The sequence below is a fragment of the Strongylocentrotus purpuratus genome, unplaced genomic scaffold, assembly GCF_000002235.5.
Source record: "Strongylocentrotus purpuratus isolate Spur 01 unplaced genomic scaffold, Spur_5.0 spur5_scaffold_20, whole genome shotgun sequence".
Taxonomy (NCBI): domain Eukaryota; kingdom Metazoa; phylum Echinodermata; class Echinoidea; order Camarodonta; family Strongylocentrotidae; genus Strongylocentrotus; species Strongylocentrotus purpuratus.
Window position 1 is genome coordinate 7,061,885 of NW_022145606.1, and position 23,676 is coordinate 7,085,560.

Here is a 23,676-nt window from a genome sequence, read left to right on the forward strand (position 1 = left end):
TTATTGTTTACCTCTTCCCAGAACTCAACCTTCTCTTTAATATTGTAAACTTGTCACCACTGTAAGAGAGGAATGTATGACGTACATAGTGTTAAAGCCTGTCTGCACTAGTTTGGCCCTGAGGGATTAGACCTCCCTGCATGGTTACTGACAGGTGGTTATCTCATCAACTCAGCTCTCATTTAACATAAGAAAAGGGGGACCAACGGGTACCGATTAGGCATCGTTTGCTATATAGAGGGCGCAAGTAGCTGCAGGGGCTTTAATGTCCTTCTAACTATCAGATTTACACTCACTCACACTGCCTTAAAAGTATACCAACAGGAAAGGACCTTATTCAAGCAGTCTAACTCCAAAGAGGATTTCATTTATGAAATCAATTCTAATAGACTGGGATGGTAAGAGTACAGGCTATGGGAGTAATACATAATGTCACATTGGTCAACTATTTTACAATACAGCAATGCATACTGAATGATGTTTGTGTCAAAAGATCCATACACATACAAGAATGAATACATGAATTTACAGTTTAAATGGAAGCTCAATGCCTTGGTCAATATTCTCTTATGGTAAAGAGTCCCTCTTTAAATCACAAAAACCAAGTGTAGAGACAATAAACAAAATCTTGTCAGTACAGATGTCAGGCTTGCTTGCTGAATTGATATATCATCCATAGAAATGGTTATATTGGTGATACCACTTTCCTGAAGTAAATACTTGAATGGATGATACAAACTAAAAAGAGAATTGGTAACAGGAATGTCGGGAGGGGGAGGGGGGTGGCAGGTACATTTATTTACACATCAGTAAGCATGTTCAGGAATACTTGATTAAAATGTCCAATGCCAAACTGCTGTTATCATATCATTATTTGACTAAGAAACATTAAAGGAATGTGAAAGCTATTAATATTAATTACTGTTGCACAAATACATATATATTATATATCTAAAAAGAACCTTCCACTACATACAGCCTAGGTAAACTAAATAACAAGAAAACAATTAAAAAAGAATCACACACAAACAATTACTTTAAAAACTACAAGACCAAGCGTACAAGAAATAGCCCTAATAAAACCAACTGTATTTGTAGAGTATTTTGGCATGTCGGTACACTAAGTGTATCTCTGCCTATGCTCTTTGTATATGTACTTATAGATACTGCAGCATCAACTGATATGATATCGCATTTGAGAGATTCAGCAAGGCAACCAATATTGCAATTGGAGTAAACGTCACTAGAGCTAAATACACAGACAATAATCACTCAAATTATAACATTGTACATGCATATCAAGGGTTTAAATAGCTTCAATTATCTCAACTTGCTTCATTTGCATTAAATATCTCTTTGTTAATGTAGCCCATTGAAAAAATAACACAATTCATTGTTTGAAATCGTAATTATTGTTCCTGTTATCATACTAAATGCGATATTTCATAAAAATACTGTGTACTCTTTATTACAGCACCAGAAAAATAGATTTACATCTACAATTATTTTACAATGACTGCCTTAATAAAAATAAATTAAAAAACAAACAATGTTTTCTATTCTGATTGACATGAACCCCTCCCTATTATGCCACTAGATTTTCATAGTTTGCTGGTTACTAGTCAATTACACTTAGCAGCAACAATCTCAGCTACTTTCTCAATGAATTCAAAGGTGTTCACATAGTCAGCACGGGTGACACTGTAAGATGAGAGAGAGAGAGAAAAGAAAGATTAACTTCTGCATCAGCTACTAACTCAATGAGTCACCCATTAGGAGTATTCAAAGAACTAACACACTTTGGGAGGAAACTATTTTGTGTGAGATCTATTCTCTGTTTGAAGGATTGAAATATTTAAGAACACATTCACATAGGTCAAGGATAATTGATTGGTCTCCCCTAGGAAACCGTCATTCTAAATATTCTTACAAAGTGGTAATAACACCAGATATTCATGATTAGCCCTGTACAAATCTTAAAGATACACATTCCATTTCATGTAAAAAGGGGTGTTTCAAAGCCAATGTTTGTCTCCCTATTAAAATGAAATTCATGATTAACCCTATTTAGCCCGGGGAGGGGGGGGGGGTTTTAGAAGCCCCCCCCCCTCGACATTTTTCGCGATAATTTTTTAACGTATACAAATCTTGCACTGAAATGTTGTGACTTTTTTCTTTCGAGTCTTGCGCATCTTTTGAAAGAAATTTTTTGAAAATCGGACCTACCATTACAAAGTCATGTGTCCTTTTGTCTTTGCATGTCAGCCCAAAAATCGGTCATTTACGTGATTTGTGTACAAAACATATGGAAATCTCATTTTTCAAATAAAGAGATAAAACATTGGTTATTTGGTCTTGTTTATAGTTGAGGTGTTTATTTTGGGGTCAATATAGTTGAATTATAGTTGGAAATGAAATAAAAACAACAAAAACAATAAAATACAAAAGAAATTATCAAAACAATAGATAACATAAGGAATAACCCTGGTTATTCAATTGTTTGTGTTGTATTATTATTCCAAATGATCTAACAAATATATGTAGTGGAAAAAAATGCTTAAATATTAATAATGTCTGATTCATGGGCAAAAATGTGAATTTTATGACCTTATTTGCATAAATTATCATAAATATGCAAATGAGTGAATTTTTCATAAAATTGAAATTACCATAGTATTCTATACACTTCACTTGACATGTATGCAAATTTTTGCGGCGATCAGTCGTTCCACAGCCAAGATCATGGGGGGGGGGGGGCTTTAGGCTATGCAGTTTTAAAATAGCCCGGGCTAAATAGGGTTAAACCGCTTTATATTGACTACCAATCAAAGGACTCCCTTAAATAAAAAATAAATAAAAAATAAATAAATAAATTTAAAATTACTAAATAATAATAATAGTTAGTTTGACTTTCTAAAATTGGAATGAATGAGGTGGCAGAGAAAATAAAATATTTGTTAACAATAGCCCCTATTTTAAAATATAATTGGATGCCAGAAATCATTTTTTTTTTAATTAATATTGGAACATGTAGTATGGGAAATTAATATTGGAACATGTAGTATGGGAAATTAATATTGGAACATGTAGTATGGGAAATTAATATTGGAACATGTAGTATGGGAAATTAATATTGGAACATGTAGTATGGGAAATTAATATTGAAACATGTAGTATGGGAAATTAATATTGGAACATGTAGTATGGGAAATTTCAAAATTACTCTGTAACTATTCATATATGTTAACTTTACACCAAAGAACTTTTCATTGATCTCCTTTGAAACTCTGATAAATTGTTTAATCAGATAATTGTAAAAATGAGAGAAATCCCCATTTTCAGTGTTTTTCAAGAAGAGTTGATATTTGAAGCCTTTTAGAAATATGTGTTAAAAATGAAATGGTACTTACTTTGCCATTCCCTTGATGCAGATAGCGAGATCTTTGGTCATTGTACCCCCCTCTATAGTTTCAATACAGGCTTCTTCTAGGGCTGTAGAAAACTTGGCAAGGGCTTCATTACTATCCAACTTGGCCCTGTGTGCAAGACCGCGAGTCCAGGCAAAGATGGAAGCTGAATAAGATTAAAGAGAAACATTGACATTATTGATACAATGTTATGTAACTTCTAGAGATAAAGATATTCATGGTTCAACTTAGCCCTGTGTGCAAGACCTTGAGTCCAGGCAAAGATGGAAGTTGAATAAGATTAAAGAGAAACATTGACATTATTGATACAATGTTATGTTACTTCTAGAGATAAAGATATTCATCGTTCAACTTAGCATGATGTGAAAGCCCACAAGTCCACATTGAGATAGTACTTACCAACTGAGTTAGTAGATGTTTCTTTGCCTTGTTGATGCATTCTATAATGTCTTGTGACTGTAGTAAGACACACCATACCTAACACACATTGAGATAGTACTTACCAACTGAGTTAGTAGATGTTTCTTTGCCTTGTTGATGCATTCTATAATGTCTTGTGACTGTGCCATGAGCAGCTTCTGATTCGACTGTCTTCCCATCAGGGCAGACCAGTACTGATGTCATCATACCAAGGGATCCATAGCCTACAATCAACATACCAAGGCACAAATAATTACATTGACATTGAATAATAATAATAATAGTGGGTTCTTGTATAGCGCTCATGTCTCATGCTCTGTAATGTCGCAGTTGTCTCTGATCAGATTAAATCATGAGCTAGTGTTCTTTCATCCTTAAAGCCCCTCTAAATTGTTGGGAGCCCCAAACTCGCTAGACATTTGATGGCAAAATTTTACTTAAATTGGATCATAATGTGAAAGAGGATGTCATTAAAGACACATTTCTACAAGGATTTTCAAAATCGAATTGAAGTTGAATATTGATGAAATAATACAAAAATTGTAGGTTTCGTGCGTACAACAGAAAACCCAAATTATGTTTTCTTTTATTAATATTTGTCTTCAAACAAGTTTTTTTTTTTTTTTATGGATGGGGGGGGGGGGGGTGGCTTTTTGCAGAAGTGTGTTTTGAATGATATCCCACTTCACGTTATGATACAATTTACATAAAATTTTGTCATCAATTTTTGGGGAGTTTGGGGCTTTAGAATGGCTTTAATTACTACATGTGGTTGCCGTGCAAGAGACCACTTGATGTAGTTACAAGGATACTTGGCAGGAACACAAAGTCTAAACATCAACATGTTCGTAACAACAATAAGTGACTATGAGTGATACCCCCTTCCCCCACAACCCTAAATATACATCCCAATCTGTGATTGAATAGAAAATAGAAATACCTTCACATCCCAATCTGTGATTGAATAAAAAATATTAATACCTTGTGCTACGGAGTCACTCTGAACATCTCCGTCATAGTTCTTACAGGCCCAGACGAATCCACCTTCATTCTTCATAGCGAAGGCCACCATGTCATCTATGAGTCTATGCTCATACCAGATATTCTTGGCCTCATAATCTGCCCGGTATTCCTTCTCATAGATCTCCTGGAAGATGTCCTTGAACCGACCATCATAACGCTTTAGAATCGTATTCTTGGTGCTGAGGACCAGAAGAAAATAATAATATTAATAACAGGCATTTCTATAGCGCGTCTATCTAGGTAATTCTATTCCGAGGCGCATTTATTATTACCCCGACTTTAGCCTAGCTGCTGTTTATACAGCAATCCAGGATTTCAAGGAATAAATTCCTGCCAGGTACTCATCAAATCAGATTTTAACTAATTCTGATAATTATGAAGATAATAACAATACATTCAAACCTGTCTATAGCGACTGCCCAAGGGAAACCCCAATAAATGGTCTTTGTAGACAGGTTCCTTTAGTACACATTTCAATGAGAAACCATTTGAAAGGGAAACAAAAAATGTGGTCTTTATAGACAGGTGGTCACTAAATCAAGTTTGACTGTATAAGGACATATTGGAGGTTGCATTACAATGCTCCTAGATTATTTTCCTCACATTTCTTTGGAGCTGTGAAGGGTATATGAGCACTTGTCTACATCAATAACCCACTTCTTGTAATGGCCAAAATTAAACTGATTAAATCTTTGCGCAGCATAAAACGTACGACCATTCGGTACAATGGTCTGAAAATCAGACCATAGCTCTTAAAGATAAACTTGAGTTCTGGTCAAAAAAAAGAAAATGAATACTCACAGAATCAAACAAAACTTACACTGAATGTTCAAGATTACAAATAAATGTCAAGTACTAGCCGCAACATCATTTGTGTAGTCCCATATACATCTTTCTGTGTACAGTGCTTGTTACTTTACCTAGACTGGGCCAAATTTATTATGATTTTGATGACTCCAGCACCTTGCAGTACACACCAATACTTACATGCTACATGATCAACTTTTTCTCATCCATTCCACACCTTTTCTTTCACAATGCAATCGCATTATCAAAACTCACCTTTATCTTTAAAGGTAAAGACCAGTATTGGAAATGCCCCAATTTCAAAAAATGAAATGGAAGCTCTCATTACCAATCATGTGAAAGAATATGTTTTGACTAATACATGATGATAAAAAATTTGCCGGGAAACCACCTACTAAATCATATATTTGGTAAATTTGTTTCTCTCATGGTCTGTGAGAGATATAGGGTAGTCCCATATACATCTTTCTGTGTATAGTGCTTGTAACTTTACGAAGAATGGGCCAAATTTCTTATCATTTTGATGATTCCAGAACCTTGCAGATGCTAGATGCTAGATGATCAACCTTTTCTGATCGATTCCACAACGTTTCTTTCACAATGCAATCGCATGACCATAACTGGTCTTTACCTTTAAGTCGATTCAACAACTAATGGTAGTTCTAAATTAGTGTTATCTTTCAAATGTCGTTGAAATTTAACCTTTACATTTTTGGGGCCTGCAAATGGGACATAGTACCTTAAAAGTGACTCGGTAACATTGCCTCAGATTCTGAAACAGAATCCTAGAATTAGCTAATGCTGTTATTATAATCCCATTGAATTTTACAAGCCAATCGCCTGTCTCATAATCAAGATATTTATGATTGGAAATCAAAATTTCAATTTTTGTTTTCCTAATGGATTTTATTACACTACAGTCTATTGGGGAAAATGAGTATGGTAAAAACAGGTCATTCAAAGATTTTTCCTTTTTTTAGGCACTTCATGATCATTTTGAAATGCAATTTGTTTAGGGCTTCAATATTACACCATATCACAGACACCGTTAACATGTAGGGCCGTGCATCTCAGATTTAACATTGTTAAACGATCCCTTTAAAGGCCGGCTGTACTAGTTTGGCTAGAAGGGATTATACCACACAGGGAGGTCACTGACAGGTGGTTATCTTATCAACTCAGCTCTCAATTAAGTTTGAATTAACATAAGAAAAAGAGGATCATGGGGGACCAATGGTCACCGATTAGGCTTTGTTTTCTATATAGAGGGAGCAAGTAGCTACAAGTAGAAAAGTGGGGCTTTCATTTTTCGCTTTCCTAATGGTTTTTATTACACTACAGTCTATTGGGGAAAAATTAGTATGGTAAAACCAGTCATTCAAAGGTTTTTACTTCTTTGAGGCACTTCATGATCATTTGAAGCGCAATTTTTGTTAGGGCTTCAATATTACACCATATCACAGACACTGATAACATGTAGGGCCGTGCATCTCAGATTTAACATTGTTAAACGTTGCCTTTAAGACCCACTATAATACAAGTATAAGGAACAAACTTACCTGAGATAGAGAGGATAGCCCCTATCAAGACCCACTATAATACAAGTATAAGGTACAAACTTACCTGAGATAGAGAGGATAGCCTCTATCAAGACCCACTATAATACAAGTATAAGGTACAAACTTACCTGAGATAGAGAGGATAGCCTCTATCAAGACCCACTATAATACAAGTATAAGGTACAAACTTACCTGAGATAGAGAGGATAGCCCCTATCAAGACCCACTATAATACAAGTATAAGGTACAAACTTACCTGAGATAGAGAGGATAGCCCCTATCAAGACCCACTATAATACAAGTATAAGGTACAAACTTACCTGAGATAGAGAGGATAGCCCCTATCAAGACCCACTATAATACAAGTATAAGGTACAAACTTACCTGAGATAGAGAGGATAGCCCCTATCAAGACCCACTATAATACAAGTATAAGGTACAAACTTACCTGAGATAGAGAGGATAGCCTCGATCAAGACCCACTATAATACAAGTATAAGGTACAAACTTACCTGAGATAGAGAGGATAGCCTCTATCAAGACCCACTATAATACAAGTATAAGGTACAAACTTACCTGAGATAGAGAGGATAGCCCCTATCAAGACCCACTATAATACAAGTATAAGGTACAAACTTACCTGAGATAGAGAGGATAGCCCCTATCAAGACCCACTATAATACTAGTATAAGGTACAAACTTACCTGAGATAGAGAGGATAGCCTCTATCAAGACCCACTATAATACAAGTATAAGGTACAAACTTACCTGAGATAGAGAGGATAGCCCCTATCAAGACCCACTATAATACAAGTATAAGGTACAAACTTACCTGAGATAGAGAGGATAGCCCCTATCAAGACCCACTATAATACAAGTATAAGGTACAAACTTACCTGAGATAGAGAGGATAGCCCCTATCAAGACCCACTATAATACAAGTATAAGGTACAAACTTACCTGAGATAGAGAGGATAGCCCCTATCAAGACCCACTATAATACAAGTATAAGGTACAAACTTACCTGAGATAGAGAGGATAGCCTCTATCAAGACCCACTATAATACAAGTATAAGGTACAAACTTACCTGAGATAGAGAGGATAGCCCCTATCAAGACCCACTATAATACAAGTATAAGGTACAAACTTACCTGAGATAGAGAGGATAGCCCCTATCAAGACCCACTATAATACAAGTATAAGGTACAAACTTACCTGAGATAGAGAGGATAGCCTCTATCAAGGGAAAAGCGAAAGCAACAATGAGCAAAGTTTGTAATGGAGACATCAGTGTTAAACATTCCCATAGCAACGCCACCGCCATCTTTGAAGTCATGAATGGTGAATGTTTGAGGTTCACTGCCGTCCGCTGGAGTGAACTTCATCTCCATCTTGCCCTTGCCAGGTACGACAAGGTCAGTGGCTAGGTACTAGGTAGAAAGAAGAGAAGAAAGAAGACAAGACATTCTTACACTGTAGATGAACAGAAATCATTATCTTTGAAAGATAGACTATTGTAAACCTCCTCATCACCCCTTAAGACAATCTAGACAGAAATCATGGTCTTTGAAAGATAGATTACAAATCTCTTTATCCCCTCGTCAACGACAATAGGTTTGATCCTCTACCTATATATCTGTCGATCATATCTATCTACATGAACGTATCCATCTATCTATCTCTCCATCTATCTATCTATCTATCAATCAATCTATCTATCTACCATCCATCTATCTATCTATCTCTCCCTCTATCTATCTCTCCATCTATCTATCTTTCTCTCTCTTCATACCTGATCAGCGTGAGCATGACGGCCAATGACGATAGGTTTGTTCCATGTCACAACCAGTCGAGGAATGTTCTTGCAGATGATAGCTTCCCTGAACACGGTGCCTCCCAGGATGTTTCGGATCGTACCGTTAGGTGACTTCCACATCTTCTTCAGGTTGAATTCTACACAAGAAAAAAATAGGAACAACTAGTTGAAATATGATTTCCACAATCAATATCCTAATACTCATTTCTTTGTACATTTCAATGAAAACATGTTTTCCATAACCATTTATATTCCAATTCAAGAATGAAATCTGATGTCATGTGTTAAAGTGACCCTGTAACATTGCTTCAGATTCTGGAACAAAATCCTGGATTTAGCTCATGCTGCAATCATAATTATGAACCTTTAGGTCAGTCAGGAATCCTTTGACTTTTCCAAGCCAGTTGTCTGTCTGTTTATTAAGATATTTATGATTGGAAATAGAAATTTTGTTTTTGTTTTCTTATGGTTTTTATAACACTACAGTCTATTGGGGGAAATGAATATGTTAAAACCGGTCAATCAAAGATTTTTACTTTTTGGAAGCATGCTGTGCATTCAATTATTGTGCGATCTACCAATTCTGACACCGGTAGTCAGGAGCAAGTCTTTGTTAGTTGTTTTTCTTAGCTGGTAACGTCGCTTTCATTCTCTTGCAATTGCACGTACGTTCCATCACAAGCAAGCCGCGCCTAGAGCAGCGGCCTGGTCTTACCTCCCAATTCTGCTCGCTTCACGAACGCTCATGCATGAATCGCGGATGAATATCGTTCGGTCACTAGACGTTGTCAAAATATTATAGAAGAAGCGCGCTTGTAGGATCTCGTTCAAGTTTGATATTTTACAACATAAAATGTTTAACTGGTACTGTATCCTTTTTTGAGGCAGTCACACACATCTATGATAAGTACTATCATAATTCTAGGCATATTCGTTTTACAAAACTGCTCCTGCACCTTTTCTAATGACAAGATAAAGCATCCACCTATTTATACGGGCATGATTATTTCCCAAGCAGTAAACTCATCTTAAATCTCTACCAAATAGGTGAATATGAGGATATAAAAAGAAATCAGCAACTGGAAAATGTTGCTTCGTTATTCTTCATTCAAATGGAAACAGAAAATCCATCAAATACACTCATTAACAACAACGAATATAAGCTCTGACAGGATAGTATTTACGTAGGGATATCACTGCCATTCACTCTCACTAAGCCCATGAGTCCCGTTCGTGACGTCATGGATAGAGGCCCGACTCTACATGCACTTCCGGGTTTCAGACTTAGATAGTTTGGTAGAGTTTACTCGCATAAATTCACCATTCTAAACTTGTTTTTGTCAGTTTTCTATTGATGTAATTATCTCAATATTTGGGATTGTCTTAGAATATCAACTTTAAGCTGCCCCCATTCAATTCACCCAGTGCAAAAGTGCTAATCCCTATTGTGCCAGCCACTAATCTCCTGTGTGCCAAGTTAATTTAGGGTTGGTTCAATTGCGTGTAGTTTAAATTGTTACTATTGTTACTATGTTTGATCCACTATAACATCTCATATATTAAAGTTGTAGGAAATATAACCCTCTTTCTGTTAATACCTATATCATTTCATGAATCTGTCATTTTGGTAAGGTAAAAAAGCACTATCCGTGAGTTGTCAAACCAATCCGTTGTCTCATTTCCCGCACACAATCTGAGGGGCCATGATCAAAACTATCAAATTTGATGATAAAATATCGCAATTTTCTCAGGAAAATCCAATGTAACTAATTATGTAAAGCATGCAAAATCAAAACAACAATGAACCCCCCACACAAATCGATAAGCATTTATGCGTGCACGCAATGCGCATCGCACAATAGGCATAAACAATTAGCGTGTGTACTTATGCGGCACGCGAGCGAATGAGAATTTACATGTGCATGGCAAGTCACCAGAAACCCGATTATGTGAGCGTGGCACGCCAGCGCATGCACAGAACAGTGTTCTTGGCACGATATGAATTAATAGGGCTTCATTATTACACCATATCACAGACACTGATAACATGTACTGTAGGGCCGTGCATCTCAGATTTAACATTGTTAAACGATGCGACATGGTGTGGAGGCCGGGGGCCTACTCTCCAGCATAGATGACACTCAAAAGATGAATATAGGTCTTGAGTTTGGCTACGCTTAAGGAAAAATAACAATTAAATAGTTCATATATAATTCTACCTTAAAGTGAGGTGTAGCAAATTCAACTTTACCCAAGCAGTGCCAAAGATAGATTTGAAAATTCATATTTTGTCCTGTTCCTATTAGTTTTGAAGAAGGACAAGTTTCAATTTATCTTTATTAACTCAAACTGCGCTCGTTAACTTTAACTTTAACGTTTGATACCATGTAACTAATTTTCTGTTTGTTTAAGGATTTCATGAATTTATATTCATGATATGCTTGTCATATAAGTATGGGTAATTCATAGCTACAGGATGGTACATGTTTAATATGTGTAAAGAGTGCTTTATGATTGACTTTGTAGATGTACAAAACTGGCATTCAAACCCTGAATGATTGAACAGTGCAACCTGTCTATAAAGACCACACAATTAAGGAGACAAGAAAAGTGGTCTTTCTATACAGGTGTTTGTTTGAGCTGTATATAATTGCAGTTATCTTACCTTCAACTCTCTTCTCATCAGGGGTAATAGTAGCACATTTAATGCCAACATTACACTTCTTGATGGCCTCTGCACACTCTACAGTCACTGTAACCAAAGAAAACAAAGGATGGCATGAGTACTGGTGCATCAATTAATTGGGTTGAATATTTATATTATATTGACTGGGCTAAAGAGTACATCAGAAATATTGACCAAGCTAAGATCTTATTGCCCGGAGTCGTATATGGTCTTAGCGTGGTCATTATTTCTGATGTGCCCTAAAATAAGCCCTGTCAATATAATTATTATTACCTATACAAGGCATATTTTTTACAAATGATATTATACAATTTTGGTATCAAATATGATTTTTCCTCACATCTGTTTGCCGGTCCATCTGATTTCAGGTTATTCAGGCAGGTATGTAATTGTGATGTTAATTTTTAACGCGCCTACACTGTAAAGATACTACAGTGTATGTCCCTTTTGCAGCCAACATCAAATTCTGTAGAACTTTGCAGGAATTATGAATATGTCATCTACCTGTATGTCCTACCTGTGAAATTTAAACATTAGCAGTGTCATATATTTAAATTATGCAAGGAAACCCGTTTACCTTCTAGACTTCACAGTCAGACACTATTGATTGACTGACTGTCTTCTTGTTTTTCTTTGGTAATAACATACATAAAATGAGCTGTAACAGGTACATGAGCATTTGTCTACATCAATTACCCACTACTTGTAATGGCCAAAATTACACCGATTTAATCTTTTTGCAGCACAAAACATACAACCATTCTACATGAACATGGGTCTGAAAATCAAACTATTACTTAGCTGATTGCAACCACTTATGTTGATTTGACAACTAATGGTCGTTATTTTTCCACAAACAGCCATTTTCAAAACCCTTTTGTTTATACAGGTAAGTTCTAAATAAGTATTGTCTTTCAAATGCCATTGGAATTTAACCTTTTCCTTTTTCTGACCGGCAAATGGGACATTGTACCTTTAACGCCTACCGTACACAATACTGTGCATATGTACTTTAATAAAAGCACACTGACAAGGAGTGGAATATACCGCTGAGAATGTTTCCCTTTTTTTCATAATATGGCTTTTTATTGTGCAGCTAAAATGCCCTATATAGGTAATAATGGTGAATATTTTACCTTAGTTGATGAAAAGAAAATCGCAACAATTCTGTGCTGCCACTTTTTCTCTTCTCATGTGCAATGATAAGGAAATGAAAGAGGTCAAGATATACCCTCTCTTGTTATCTTTGTTATCATTTACGTTTCCTATCAGTATGTATGCAGTGAATTTGAAGGTAGAAGACAAGTTACGGAAGTTGTTATGTCTCAAGATTACTCCTGTTGAGAATAACATGCAGGTAATCTTACAAACTTACTGGTAACGTCAATAAGGCTTGCATTATTTTGTATGACTAGCATTCAATATACATAAAAGGAAGCAGCTACGTACATGCACCCCTCACACCTACCTGTACACACTAGAACCTAGCTTGGAATTAATAGGAGGCCTGTCTTATTCAACTTGAGTTGGCCAAATAGACCGCTATTTTGTGATCTGGGAAATTAGTCTAAAGTTACTAATCGCGTCTTCTTCAGCTCGAAGCTCGAGCTCAAGAAATTCGCTCAGTGTTCGCGCATAGTGCGAGTCTTCGGGCTGGTTAAGATGGCCCCACTAATAGCGGACTATTTTGCAAACTAGCCCAAGATATCTTGGGAAGATTTCCCGAGCAGATAGCCAGCTATTTGCGTCTTCATCTGCCAAATAGCCTGCTTTTCCTGAAATCTCAGTGAATCAGAAATAGTGGGCTATTAGGCCAACTCAAGCTGATGAGGACAGGTCTATTGAGGGCTATGCCCATTCAAAGCCTTTGAGGGGTGTGTGTGAATCAGAAATAGTGGGCTATTAGGCCAACTCAAGCTGATGAGGACAGGTCTATTGAGGGCTATGCCCATTCAAAGCCTTTGAGGGGTGTGTGCGGAACAACACAGGAGACAGTACAGATTATCATCAGAATGAATGAATGCTCTGCATCTCATCCTTGCATGCTTGGTTGACCTGAAGGACCAGCCATTATCAGTGCAAACATGTTCAAGACAATATCATTTGTTCAGAGCCAGAAGGCATTAACTATGGGTTATGTAAATGAGGCTTTAAACCATGGGTTAATTTTAAACCTCCTTTGTGAATTTGGGCCCTTAAGTTTGTGTTTATGAGTCTTAAGAAAGGGTTTGAAGCAAATTAATCTTACCTTTATCATCCGTAGCATCCCTATTCTGAATGCTGAGATCATAACTCTGTATGTTGAGATCAATGAATGGAAGGATGAGCTTCTCTTTGATGTCATCCCATATGATCCTGATATACAGAGAGAGAGAGAGAGAGAGAGAGAGAGAGCGTGAGAGAGAGAGAGAGAAAGAGAGAGATAGAGAGAGAGAAAGAGAGAGAGAGAGAGGGGGAGACAGACAGACATCACACACAGAGCATGAGAGAAATTGAGACAGACAGACATCACACACAGAGCATGAGAGAGAAAGAGAGAAGGTAGAGGTTCATTTACACTGAGCATATTTTATTGCATGTAGTAAAATGCATGCAAAGAGACCTCAGAATGCTACATTGTCCAATCAATGGCCCTACTTATAGGTTCTAATGATTTTGTTCACACTGTTAATTGCAGGTATACATGTTTACTATACATGAACATGTACATGTAGTTGCAGGTCATTAGAAATGATGGGTAAATGAACTCTCTATATGAACATATTGACTACCTATGTCACAAAGTCTAAACACGGGTACAGAAACTAGGAAAAACAAATGCAATAAATTTTACAATTTCAAAATTATGGTTCCATTTTTAATTGTTCATAATGTAAATAACATGTTAATGATAACAAAATCTTACTTCATAAAACTAGGTCAGAATGGCAAAGGAAAAGTACTAGTACACTCTCAAAATAGAGAGAGAATTAGTACATTCTCATTGGCCAAAAATAGAATTTGAGAATAATCTTCATAGATGAAACTTCCATAGAGGCCTCAAAACCTATGAACATGCTGTTCACTAATCCTTATTCTCAATATACTTCTTCTCTATTCTCACTGTACAAGATACATGAGTGAATGTCACCTTGTACCATGTTTACCTGTAATCAATACCAGGCGTACCAGGATAACCCTGGAACGTTACTAAGCACAATGTCAAGGAGATAAAGACTAATGTAAACACTACCTTTGATCAGACATGTACGAGTGAGAACACACAAAAACTAGCATTCATATAATAATTTAGTGTTCTTCTTGAGTACTGCTTTAGACTTTGACTTAGAATACTGCATGTATTGGGTAATATTTGAGAAGAGCAAAGGAATAAATGAAATCCAATGTTCTGATACAATGTCACGTATCATCAACAGGTTTTTTCTTTAAAGGAAGAGAGAGAGATAAAGAAAAAAAATAAAAGCATTGCAATATTAAAACTACAAGTGACCAGTCTGCACAGATGCATTTGTCAATTTTTGTTTCACAGGGAGGGGGGAGGGGGACTTTTTAAACTTGTGAATTTAAGGTATGAGCTACTTCTCCCCTCCCCCCCCCCCCCCCCCCCCCATCCCAACATGACTGGCTACACACCGCGTCTAGAAAATGCGCCTAAAGGGTGTCTTTTTCAGATATATATGGCCTCATGGACATTTTCCTTAAAAAGGGGTGTTTTTTTCAAGCAGATAGGGTGATGTGAGTTGGTCTAGCAGCACCTTCGCTTGATCAGCTCTCTGGCTTCACCTATAAACTGACTTAGGTGACCCTGGTTTGAAACACACGCCCTTTGGGTCATTTCAGAAAAGGTGCGATACCCCATTAGGGTCCATTTCAGAGGTTGATGGACACTGTGGGTAGCACTTGTGTACAAGAGTGACCTTAACCTCCCCCCCCCCCCCCTTCCCACAGGCAATATTTGGAATCAAGACATGAATGAAAATATTAGTGTTATATTTAAATACCTTGTCATCTCATCTCCTTGCATCTCAACAACGGTTCCTCCTGAAAAATCAAAGTAAAAGCACATTTGTGAGAGCTAATTTCTGTACCAGGGCCAATATACAATACTGTTAACGAGGTAATATTTGCGGTGTTTTAATTTTCATGGTTTTAGAGCTAAAGTCTGTATCCGCGAATATTTACACCCACCATGATATAAGCATGACTTATGATGCAAGTTTTAAACAGGCTGAATTGCGTGAAATGCGATTCTAAGAACCTGCAAATATGATTTATGGTTGCTCAGTGGGAAAAATTAATCACACAAGACTAACAGCATTTACAGTTCCAATCAAATTCTCTGTTTGAAAACATTTTAAAAAAAAAATTAAACATCAATGTTGGATGCACATATTTAGATGTACACTGTACGTCATAAAGGTGCAATAATTTGTTGTACCCCCAATTTATGGAATGATTTTGACAACGATTTCTAAATAATAGTAGATCTAGGGCCTAGATATACATTTCTACATTTTCAGATTTTATTGAATAATAGTCTATAGACTAGATTCTATATTGTAAATGGCAAGAATCTATATGTTTTGCATCACTGCATGTGTGTGCTACTATTAGTATGCTAATGAACTAGGGGACCTAGATTATAGATACGTCCTAAGTCATAACTGACAATAATGAGGATTAATGCCTCACAAAAGGGCACTAAATAGCTGATCGACACCGTTTTTTCCTGGGGCCTCACAGTAACGAGGCCGATTAGCCATTGAATCATGACTGTACAAAAAACCAAAGAAAGTGCGATAAATTATTAATAGACTAATTCCTCTGAAGGGCCATGCATTATGGTAATGGATCTGAAGACAATAAAACATTTGTCAACTTTCTCCATAGTACATCTGATCTAGTAGTATTCAGTAAGTCTCTCAGGCGGTCAGCTCAGCACAGCTGGAGCTAGACATAGAATAGACTAGATCTAGTCTCAGCGGAACAACCATCGATATCAGAGACTAATGTTTTCGGCCAAACCCAGTCAACTGAATTGAATGAAAGCCGTACACATACATTTCATAGCCCTGCCGCGCCGCTCTCAATCTACATTTCCGCCCGAACCTTCCCCGGCCTTGGCTTTGGACTCACGCTCCCGTCCTTTTCAATCCAGCTATCCAGGGCCTCGATTGAGTCTCGAGTTGTTCTCTTAATCTTGCCCTTTTCTTTTTATTCTAACGAGCTGGAAATGTTTCGTAAAAATGTGTAATCCCTTACCTTGAATCTTAGACATGGTGATATTTCTTGGAATATTGCGATACAGTCACAAAAATGCTTGACTAACGAGTGACTTTGAGTGAAGAACGTTCTGATTCACTACACGGCAGCTATATCTAGAGCAAAAAGATCGAATGATCGAAGATTGTAAACGTACGCCCAAGCATAGAGTGGACACCATGCGCCGAAGCAGACTCTTCGCGTGTGCAACAGCGTACATAATTTATATAGTTTTAAAAAACGACTGGTATTCACTCTAAATTTGTGGGTGTGTCCCAGAAGGTGACTTTCAGAAATGTATTCAATGAAAGAGGAAATCTTCGTTATGTAATCAAGGTTCAAGGTTCATTTTATTTCTTTCTTTCACAACATTTTTACATATAATAATAGAATAAAAAACAGCATAAGAAAAAACAATTTAAGTGCAATTTTAAGTCGATATATAATCCAAATGAAAGAAAGTGGAGACGTACCTTATAGAAAAGCTGGGCTTGTAAGAGCAAGGTCCCCATATAAAATAATCCATCAATGTTTCACTTTTGACAAATGTTTCAAAGTTATCAAAACTACACATGATTAAATATGGGGGAAATATTTACAAAAGGGATAGCTTGAAATTTGAAAAGGAGAGGATGAAAATATATACAAAGGAATCGAGAGGAAAAAAGCAAACTGGAACGAGAAAAACAAAACAAAACAGAGAAAAACAGAGAAAGAAGAAAGTTATATGTATATAGGGGGAAATGATATTTGGTGTAAAGAAAAAGAAAAATAGAAGAGAGGAGGGGGTGGGGGGGAGAGAGAGAATGTGAAATGCTGACATTTATATTGAATAATCAAACATAACAACAACAAAAAAAGATAATGCACGTTATCGATAACAATTGACAAATTATTACCTAATATCATTTCTGGTGATATAATTTTTACGTTAATTGTCGACATAGTTACTCAATAAATGTAATTTCAATTTGCGTTTAAAAACAAAGACACTGACAGATCTAGTTACATTGATAGGAAGTGAGTTCCAAAATTTGGGACCAGTACAAGCCAGCGTCTTCAGAGCAAAAGCAGTTCTTACACGTGGAATATGAAGTGCAGTTGCCTGCCTTGTATTATAGCTATGAATTTGATTGTTCTTTCGAAATATTTGTACTAACGCATTTGGGAGAGTACCATTTTCAAAACCATACATAATTGCGCCTAACTGTATAAAGTAAATGTCTTCAACCTTCAAAAGCTTATTACTATAGAACAAAACACTAGTATGAGCACGATAGCTCGCATTAAAAACAACTCTAATCACCCTCTTTTGGGCAACACAAATCTTATCTAATTGTGTTTTCAATGACTTCCCCCATGCCAGCACTCCATAATTGAGATAAGGCAAAATTAAAGTAGAATACAAAATAAGCAAAATTTCTTGTGGGACAAAAGAACTTAATTTATAAATTACACCAGTATTTCTAGACACGACTTTACAAATATTAGTACAATGAGATGCCCAAGACAGCTTCTCATCAATATGTAGCCCAAGAAACTTGGTGGAAGTTACTCTCACAACGTTAACATCATCAAAAAATACATTTCCAGGTACATCCTTTAGGGAGTTACTAAAGTTACTAAGTTACACGTTTTATGTGTAACATTACGTGCACCGTTTGGGGCATTAGTGAGCCAGGTTATGAAGCCATATTTGTAGAATTGGATGTGTGTATAGAGCACCAAATTGTAATAGTACATTTTTTATTAAATTTTTGATTTACGACTACAAAAACTAAACAGATCAAATGGGAGATGTCAATTTAAACTTGATGAATCATGATGATAAAGTGAGAAGTTGTGTAAACTAAATGAATCCATATGGATTATTTTCACCCATCACAAAGCCAACTTGTATTTTCACATAATTCTGCTCCATAAATAGACAACATGTTCACCAATTGCATTTAATTAATGCTGGTATATAATCAGATCTGTATATAATGATGCAAGCGCGTAGCCAGGATTTCATTTTAGGGGGGGGGCGAACCACTTAAAGAGCGCGCGAAGCGCGCTCCCTAGGGGGGTGGGTGCAGGGAGGGGGGAGTTTCCCCCCCTCCCGCGCGAAGCGCGGAAGCTTTGAAAGAAGACGATTCGTTGTACCTTTCTCGACTCATAATCCTTGTCTGAATTTAGTCCCTCCCCTCTCTCGCGCGAAGCTTTGACGTTTCATTAAATTATTAGAGAAAGAAGACGATTCGTTGTACCTTTCTCGACTCTTAATCCTTGTCTGAATTCTGTTCCCCCCCCCCCCCCCCTCCTCTCGCGCGAAGCTTTGACGTTTCATTAAATTATTAGAGAAAGAAGACGATTCGTTGTACCTTTCCCGACTCATATTTCTTAATTTGAACTCAGTTTCCCCCTTCCCGCGCGAAGCGCGGAAGCTTTGACGATTCATTGTACCGTTCTCGACTCCTTTTCCCTTTTCTTCCTACGTCCTCTTTCTTTTTTTCTTCTCTTTCTCTCTCTTTTTTTTTGGCCGGCGTTTTTTTTTTTTTTTTTGGGGGGGGGGCGACCGCCCCCACCGCCCCCCCCCCCCTGGCTACGCGCCTGTAATGATGATGATCTTTTAGATGATCATACGTACGCCTTTTTTTGTGTGTGAAAAGGGGGGATTTCTTTAGACGTAAAGATGATAAAAAACATTTTAAAGAGATTAAAAGATGACAGAATCGTGAAGTTCAAAGTGCGCTTTCTGGTGACTGATTGGCAGAATGTGTACTTGTTGGATAATGCTAATGATATACGAACACTTCTTCCACGCTTTGTTATATAGCGCTTACATGGGAGGCGCCACACTGGCGGGGGGCGCCCTCCCTATCATTTTGAAAAAGGGAAGAGGAAGGGAAGAAGAAAGAGGAAAAGGAGAAGGAAAAGAAGGAGAAGAAAGGAAAAGAAGGAGAATAAAAGAAAAGGAAGGGGAAGAGAAGGAGAAAGGTCAGGAGAAAGAGAACTATAAATGTAAAATATATCGTAAGGGAGGGCGAGGGGGAGGGGGGGGGGTAGAGATAGAGAAAAGCAAGCCAAATCAGGCGATCAGAGTTAGACGCGTCATTATTACATTCACATTACTGGAAGTTCAAATATTGATTTACGATGAAAATCCTTTCGCCAACTGAAAGAAATTAAATTAATCCCTTGTATCTCCTAAACCTTATGGCTGATTGCACCTTTTCACTATTGATAAGCGCCCCTTCACCTCTGATAATTGCCCTATTCAAATCTGAGAGGTTCCCATAGGGTCACATTTGCCCCCTTTCCCTTTTAATAAGTGCCCCTTTTGCTTATTATAAGTGCCCCCATTTAAAGAAGAGCCCTTGTCCCTCCTCATAAATGCCCCTTTTCATCTATGAAAATAGTTACCTTTCATTAATATGAAAATAGTTCCTTTTCATTCTCATAAATGCCCCTTTTCATCTCTTGTAAATGACCCTATTCAATTCTGAGAGATACTCGTTTCACTTTGACAAGTACCCCTTCCCCTCCTGAAAAGTGCTCTTTTCATCTCTTATAAATGCCCCTAGTTTTTTTTTTTACACGTCCCCCTTTTACTTCCTGATAAATGCTCTTTTTTCTTATAAGTGCCCCTTCTCCTTCTCATAATTACCATGTTTCGTCTTAATTGATAAGTCCCCGTTTATTTTAATATGTGCCCCTTTTTCCTTTTAATATGAGCCACTTCCCCTTCTCATTACCCTTTTAACAACGATGTGCCCAATGTCCCTTCTTATAAGGACCCTATCCCTTTTTCATAAATGCCCCTTTCAACTTCTTATAAATGCCCCCTATCAAAATCTGATGGGCGCCTCTTTTCCGTCGACAAATGCCCATTTCCTTTTCATCCCTGGTGCATGCCTCTTTTTTTAGGTGTAAGAAGTGCCCCATTTTCACCTCTGATAATTAGCCTTTGTACTCTCACACGTGCTCTTTTTCTTTTCTAATAACTGTCTTAACCCTTTCGACAGGTGTATTTCCTCTCATCATTAAATGTGCCCCTTATTTCAAGCGACTAAAAGCAATTTATCCCAAAAGCTCGCTCGCTACGCTCGCTCGTAGCAGAAGCGGATCTAGAGGGGGGTTGGGGGGTTGCAACCCCCCCCCAAAAAAAAAAATCCGGGGACCATATTTTTAAATCTTATCTTTTTTTTAAAACTTGTAATTTTATTTTATTCTATTTCTATGTATTTATTTCATTTATTATTATTATTATTATTATTATTATTATTATTATTATTATTATTATTATTATTATTATTATTATTATTATTATTATTATTATTATTATTATTATTATTATTATTATTATTATTATTTCTTTTTGGGGGGAGGGGGGGGGGGGGTTGGGCGAACAAATGTCACAGAGTCCCTTGCCCCCCCCCCCCCCCCATCAGCTTTTTTGAGGACACGGGCCATCGCCGAAGTGACAAGCTAGGCCAGCGTTGCCGATTCTCATCCCCAAAATCCCCACATTAAAAAAAAAAAAAAAATTGGGGGATTGTTGAAGTCTTTGGGGATGAAAAATAAATATTTGGGAATGAAAATAATATTGAGTTTTATGAAAAACGAATTTGGGGATTTTCTGTCAAAATTTGGCAACTTTGGGGATATTTTAAGTGTCGTGTGGGTGCCGGATTTTGTGAAGATTTAACCTGGCAACGCACGCTGAGCTGGGCTGCTCATTTCCTGGATTACTTGTTCAAGTTGCTCACTTTTTTATCAGTCTGGTCTGAGTGTAGTGACAAGCAATATGGAAGCAAACAGGGCAAAGAAGTTGCGGCAATCCAGTCTCGCATCTTTTTTTACTGGAAGGTATGTTTGAATCATGCAAAAAAGTTGGCATACAGGGTAAATTACCATACATGGGGGTGTAATACGGACGTGTTCATGCACTGCTTTTTATGGTCTCCATTGTGTTAATAGATGCCAGGAAAACATCACTTACGGGGTTCAAATAAACACCCCCCAAAAAATCGGCTCGCCGCTTCGCGGCTCGTGGACGATGCTCCGCATCGTCATTATAGTCCGGCAGCCATCTCGATATACCTTGTTTTAGGGTCTATAGTTTTTTTTCTTCGGATTATAGTTCCTTAGACCATCAATTTTAAGAATTCGATTGCTGACACTCTGTCAGCATTGAGCAATTTGAGATATGTGACGTCATACAAAATGGCCGCCAAAATCCCCTTTTTAACCAAAATTAATGATATAAAAAGTTTTAACAGCATTTCACTACATTAAATGGCAGTCAAATATCTTCATTTTTTCTAAAATCATCACTAAATAAAAATTGCGATGCTGTATGATCACAAATGATATGCTAATTTGCATAATTCGGAATGGCGCCCTCTATAGACACATTAACTTGCATAGTTCAAAATGATGGCCAAATACCAATTTCTAACATGAGATTATATGTCATGAGTCAGATGCACTGGATACAATGAGTAAAAATTGTGCTGCACATTTATTTTTATTTAGTAATTTGATACTCGAAGAAAACACGGTTGAATTTTATGCTCTCTGTCCCATAGATATGAGATGGCATATGGTGATAAATGCCCATTTTCAGTGACAGCGTTAAGAAACTAGATTTGTATTCTAAGGTACTAGATTCTTTTAAATTAACCTAAAAATTACGAACTACCAATACGATACAGGACTATATCCGTTTATAAGTTTGCTTCAAAATCTTGAAATTTGTTTAAAAGCCCTCTAAAGTGTTGGGAACCCTAAAATATTCCATGCGGAAGAGGGTGTCATTTAACACTTAATTCTGCAAAGATGAGGTCGTGACTGTAATGCGTGCTTCCACACGCATGTTTGCAAATGAGCTCTCTTAACATTTTCTACAAACGCTTCAGTAGTTTGAGGTAGTGAGGCAAGGTTTGGGGGTATTTGGAGCTCCTAGTCTTCGGACCCTTGATAGCCACACGTTGATACGAGCCTCTGCCATTCAGTTGGTTGTTGACTGTCCATAACATGAAGCAAAGCATTGAGTAGGTTGAGTGATGACATAATTATGACCATGCTGCATCAACATTGCCAACTGAGTCCTAAGGGAGTCGAATCTTCTGCTTCATCACTTTCAGCATTGTGCCCTATCCAATGCCAAAGTATGCCCCAAGAGTGTCGCATCCCGTCAACGCATATCCTGCCAACATCGATGGAATGATATCTCCTAACTTGTCTACATTGGCAAGAACATCAATAACAGTTCGATTTGTGAAGGGACGTCTCCATGGTCATTGGCGTTTTATAAGTCCGTCATATAGATAATGATGCAAAAGTAGTACGTAGACGTCTGTGTCATCCACTAGGACCCTAACATACATCTTCTCATTAGCATCAATTCAAATCGCTTGCTGTACTTTGATGTTGCCTGCTTCATCATAACTATGTTGTGGACAGACCTTTCCTTGGCATGACATCACTGCCTGGAATCACTTCAACAGGAACCTCATCTTGACGGTAAAGGCCTGCTTGTGCTTTTGCCTATTTCTGAGCACACAATCATCCTGCAGACTCGCGCATATAATTATGATGTCGATCAACTGTAGTTTGTTGTCATGAAAAGATAGTGAAGTTAGCAACACTAGAGACACGTTTCAACAACTTCTCTCCCTAGCTTTATT

At 37.2% G+C, this 23,676-nt stretch overlaps 1 protein-coding gene across 2 annotated transcripts; it reads right to left on the reverse strand.

The window, feature by feature from the left end:
- On the reverse strand, window positions 1-17,134 carry LOC581147 (isocitrate dehydrogenase [NADP] cytoplasmic). 2 transcript variants are annotated; one of them, XM_775028.5, is made up of 10 exons: window positions 17,003-17,134; window positions 15,742-15,781; window positions 13,989-14,095; window positions 11,720-11,806; window positions 9,031-9,191; window positions 8,454-8,668; window positions 4,830-5,050; window positions 3,932-4,072; window positions 3,411-3,573; window positions 1-1,701 (listed from the first exon to the last, which is right to left on the reverse strand). In XM_775028.5, exons 1-10 carry the CDS (start codon window positions 17,016-17,018, stop codon window positions 1,623-1,625), a joined length of 1,230 nt encoding a protein of 409 aa, XP_780121.2. In that variant the 5' UTR covers window positions 17,019-17,134; the 3' UTR covers window positions 1-1,622. The 2 variants fall into 2 exon arrangements, with proteins under 2 accessions (XP_780121.2, XP_030848542.1); XM_030992682.1 differs by lacking the exons at window positions 1-1,701; window positions 3,411-3,573 and adding an exon at window positions 3,613-3,698.
- Window positions 17,135-23,676: the final 6,542 nt, after the last annotated feature.

Coding starts and splice junctions, on each gene's coding strand:
- LOC581147 (XM_775028.5), bottom strand. Junction 8,669..9,030: donor GTCATGCTCACGCTGATCAG/GTATGAAGAGAG, acceptor CTTTCTACCTAG/TACCTAGCCACTGACCTTGT. Junction 5,051..8,453: donor GGCTATCCTCTCTATCTCAG/GTAAGTTTGTAC, acceptor TCTGGTCCTCAG/CACCAAGAATACGATTCTAA.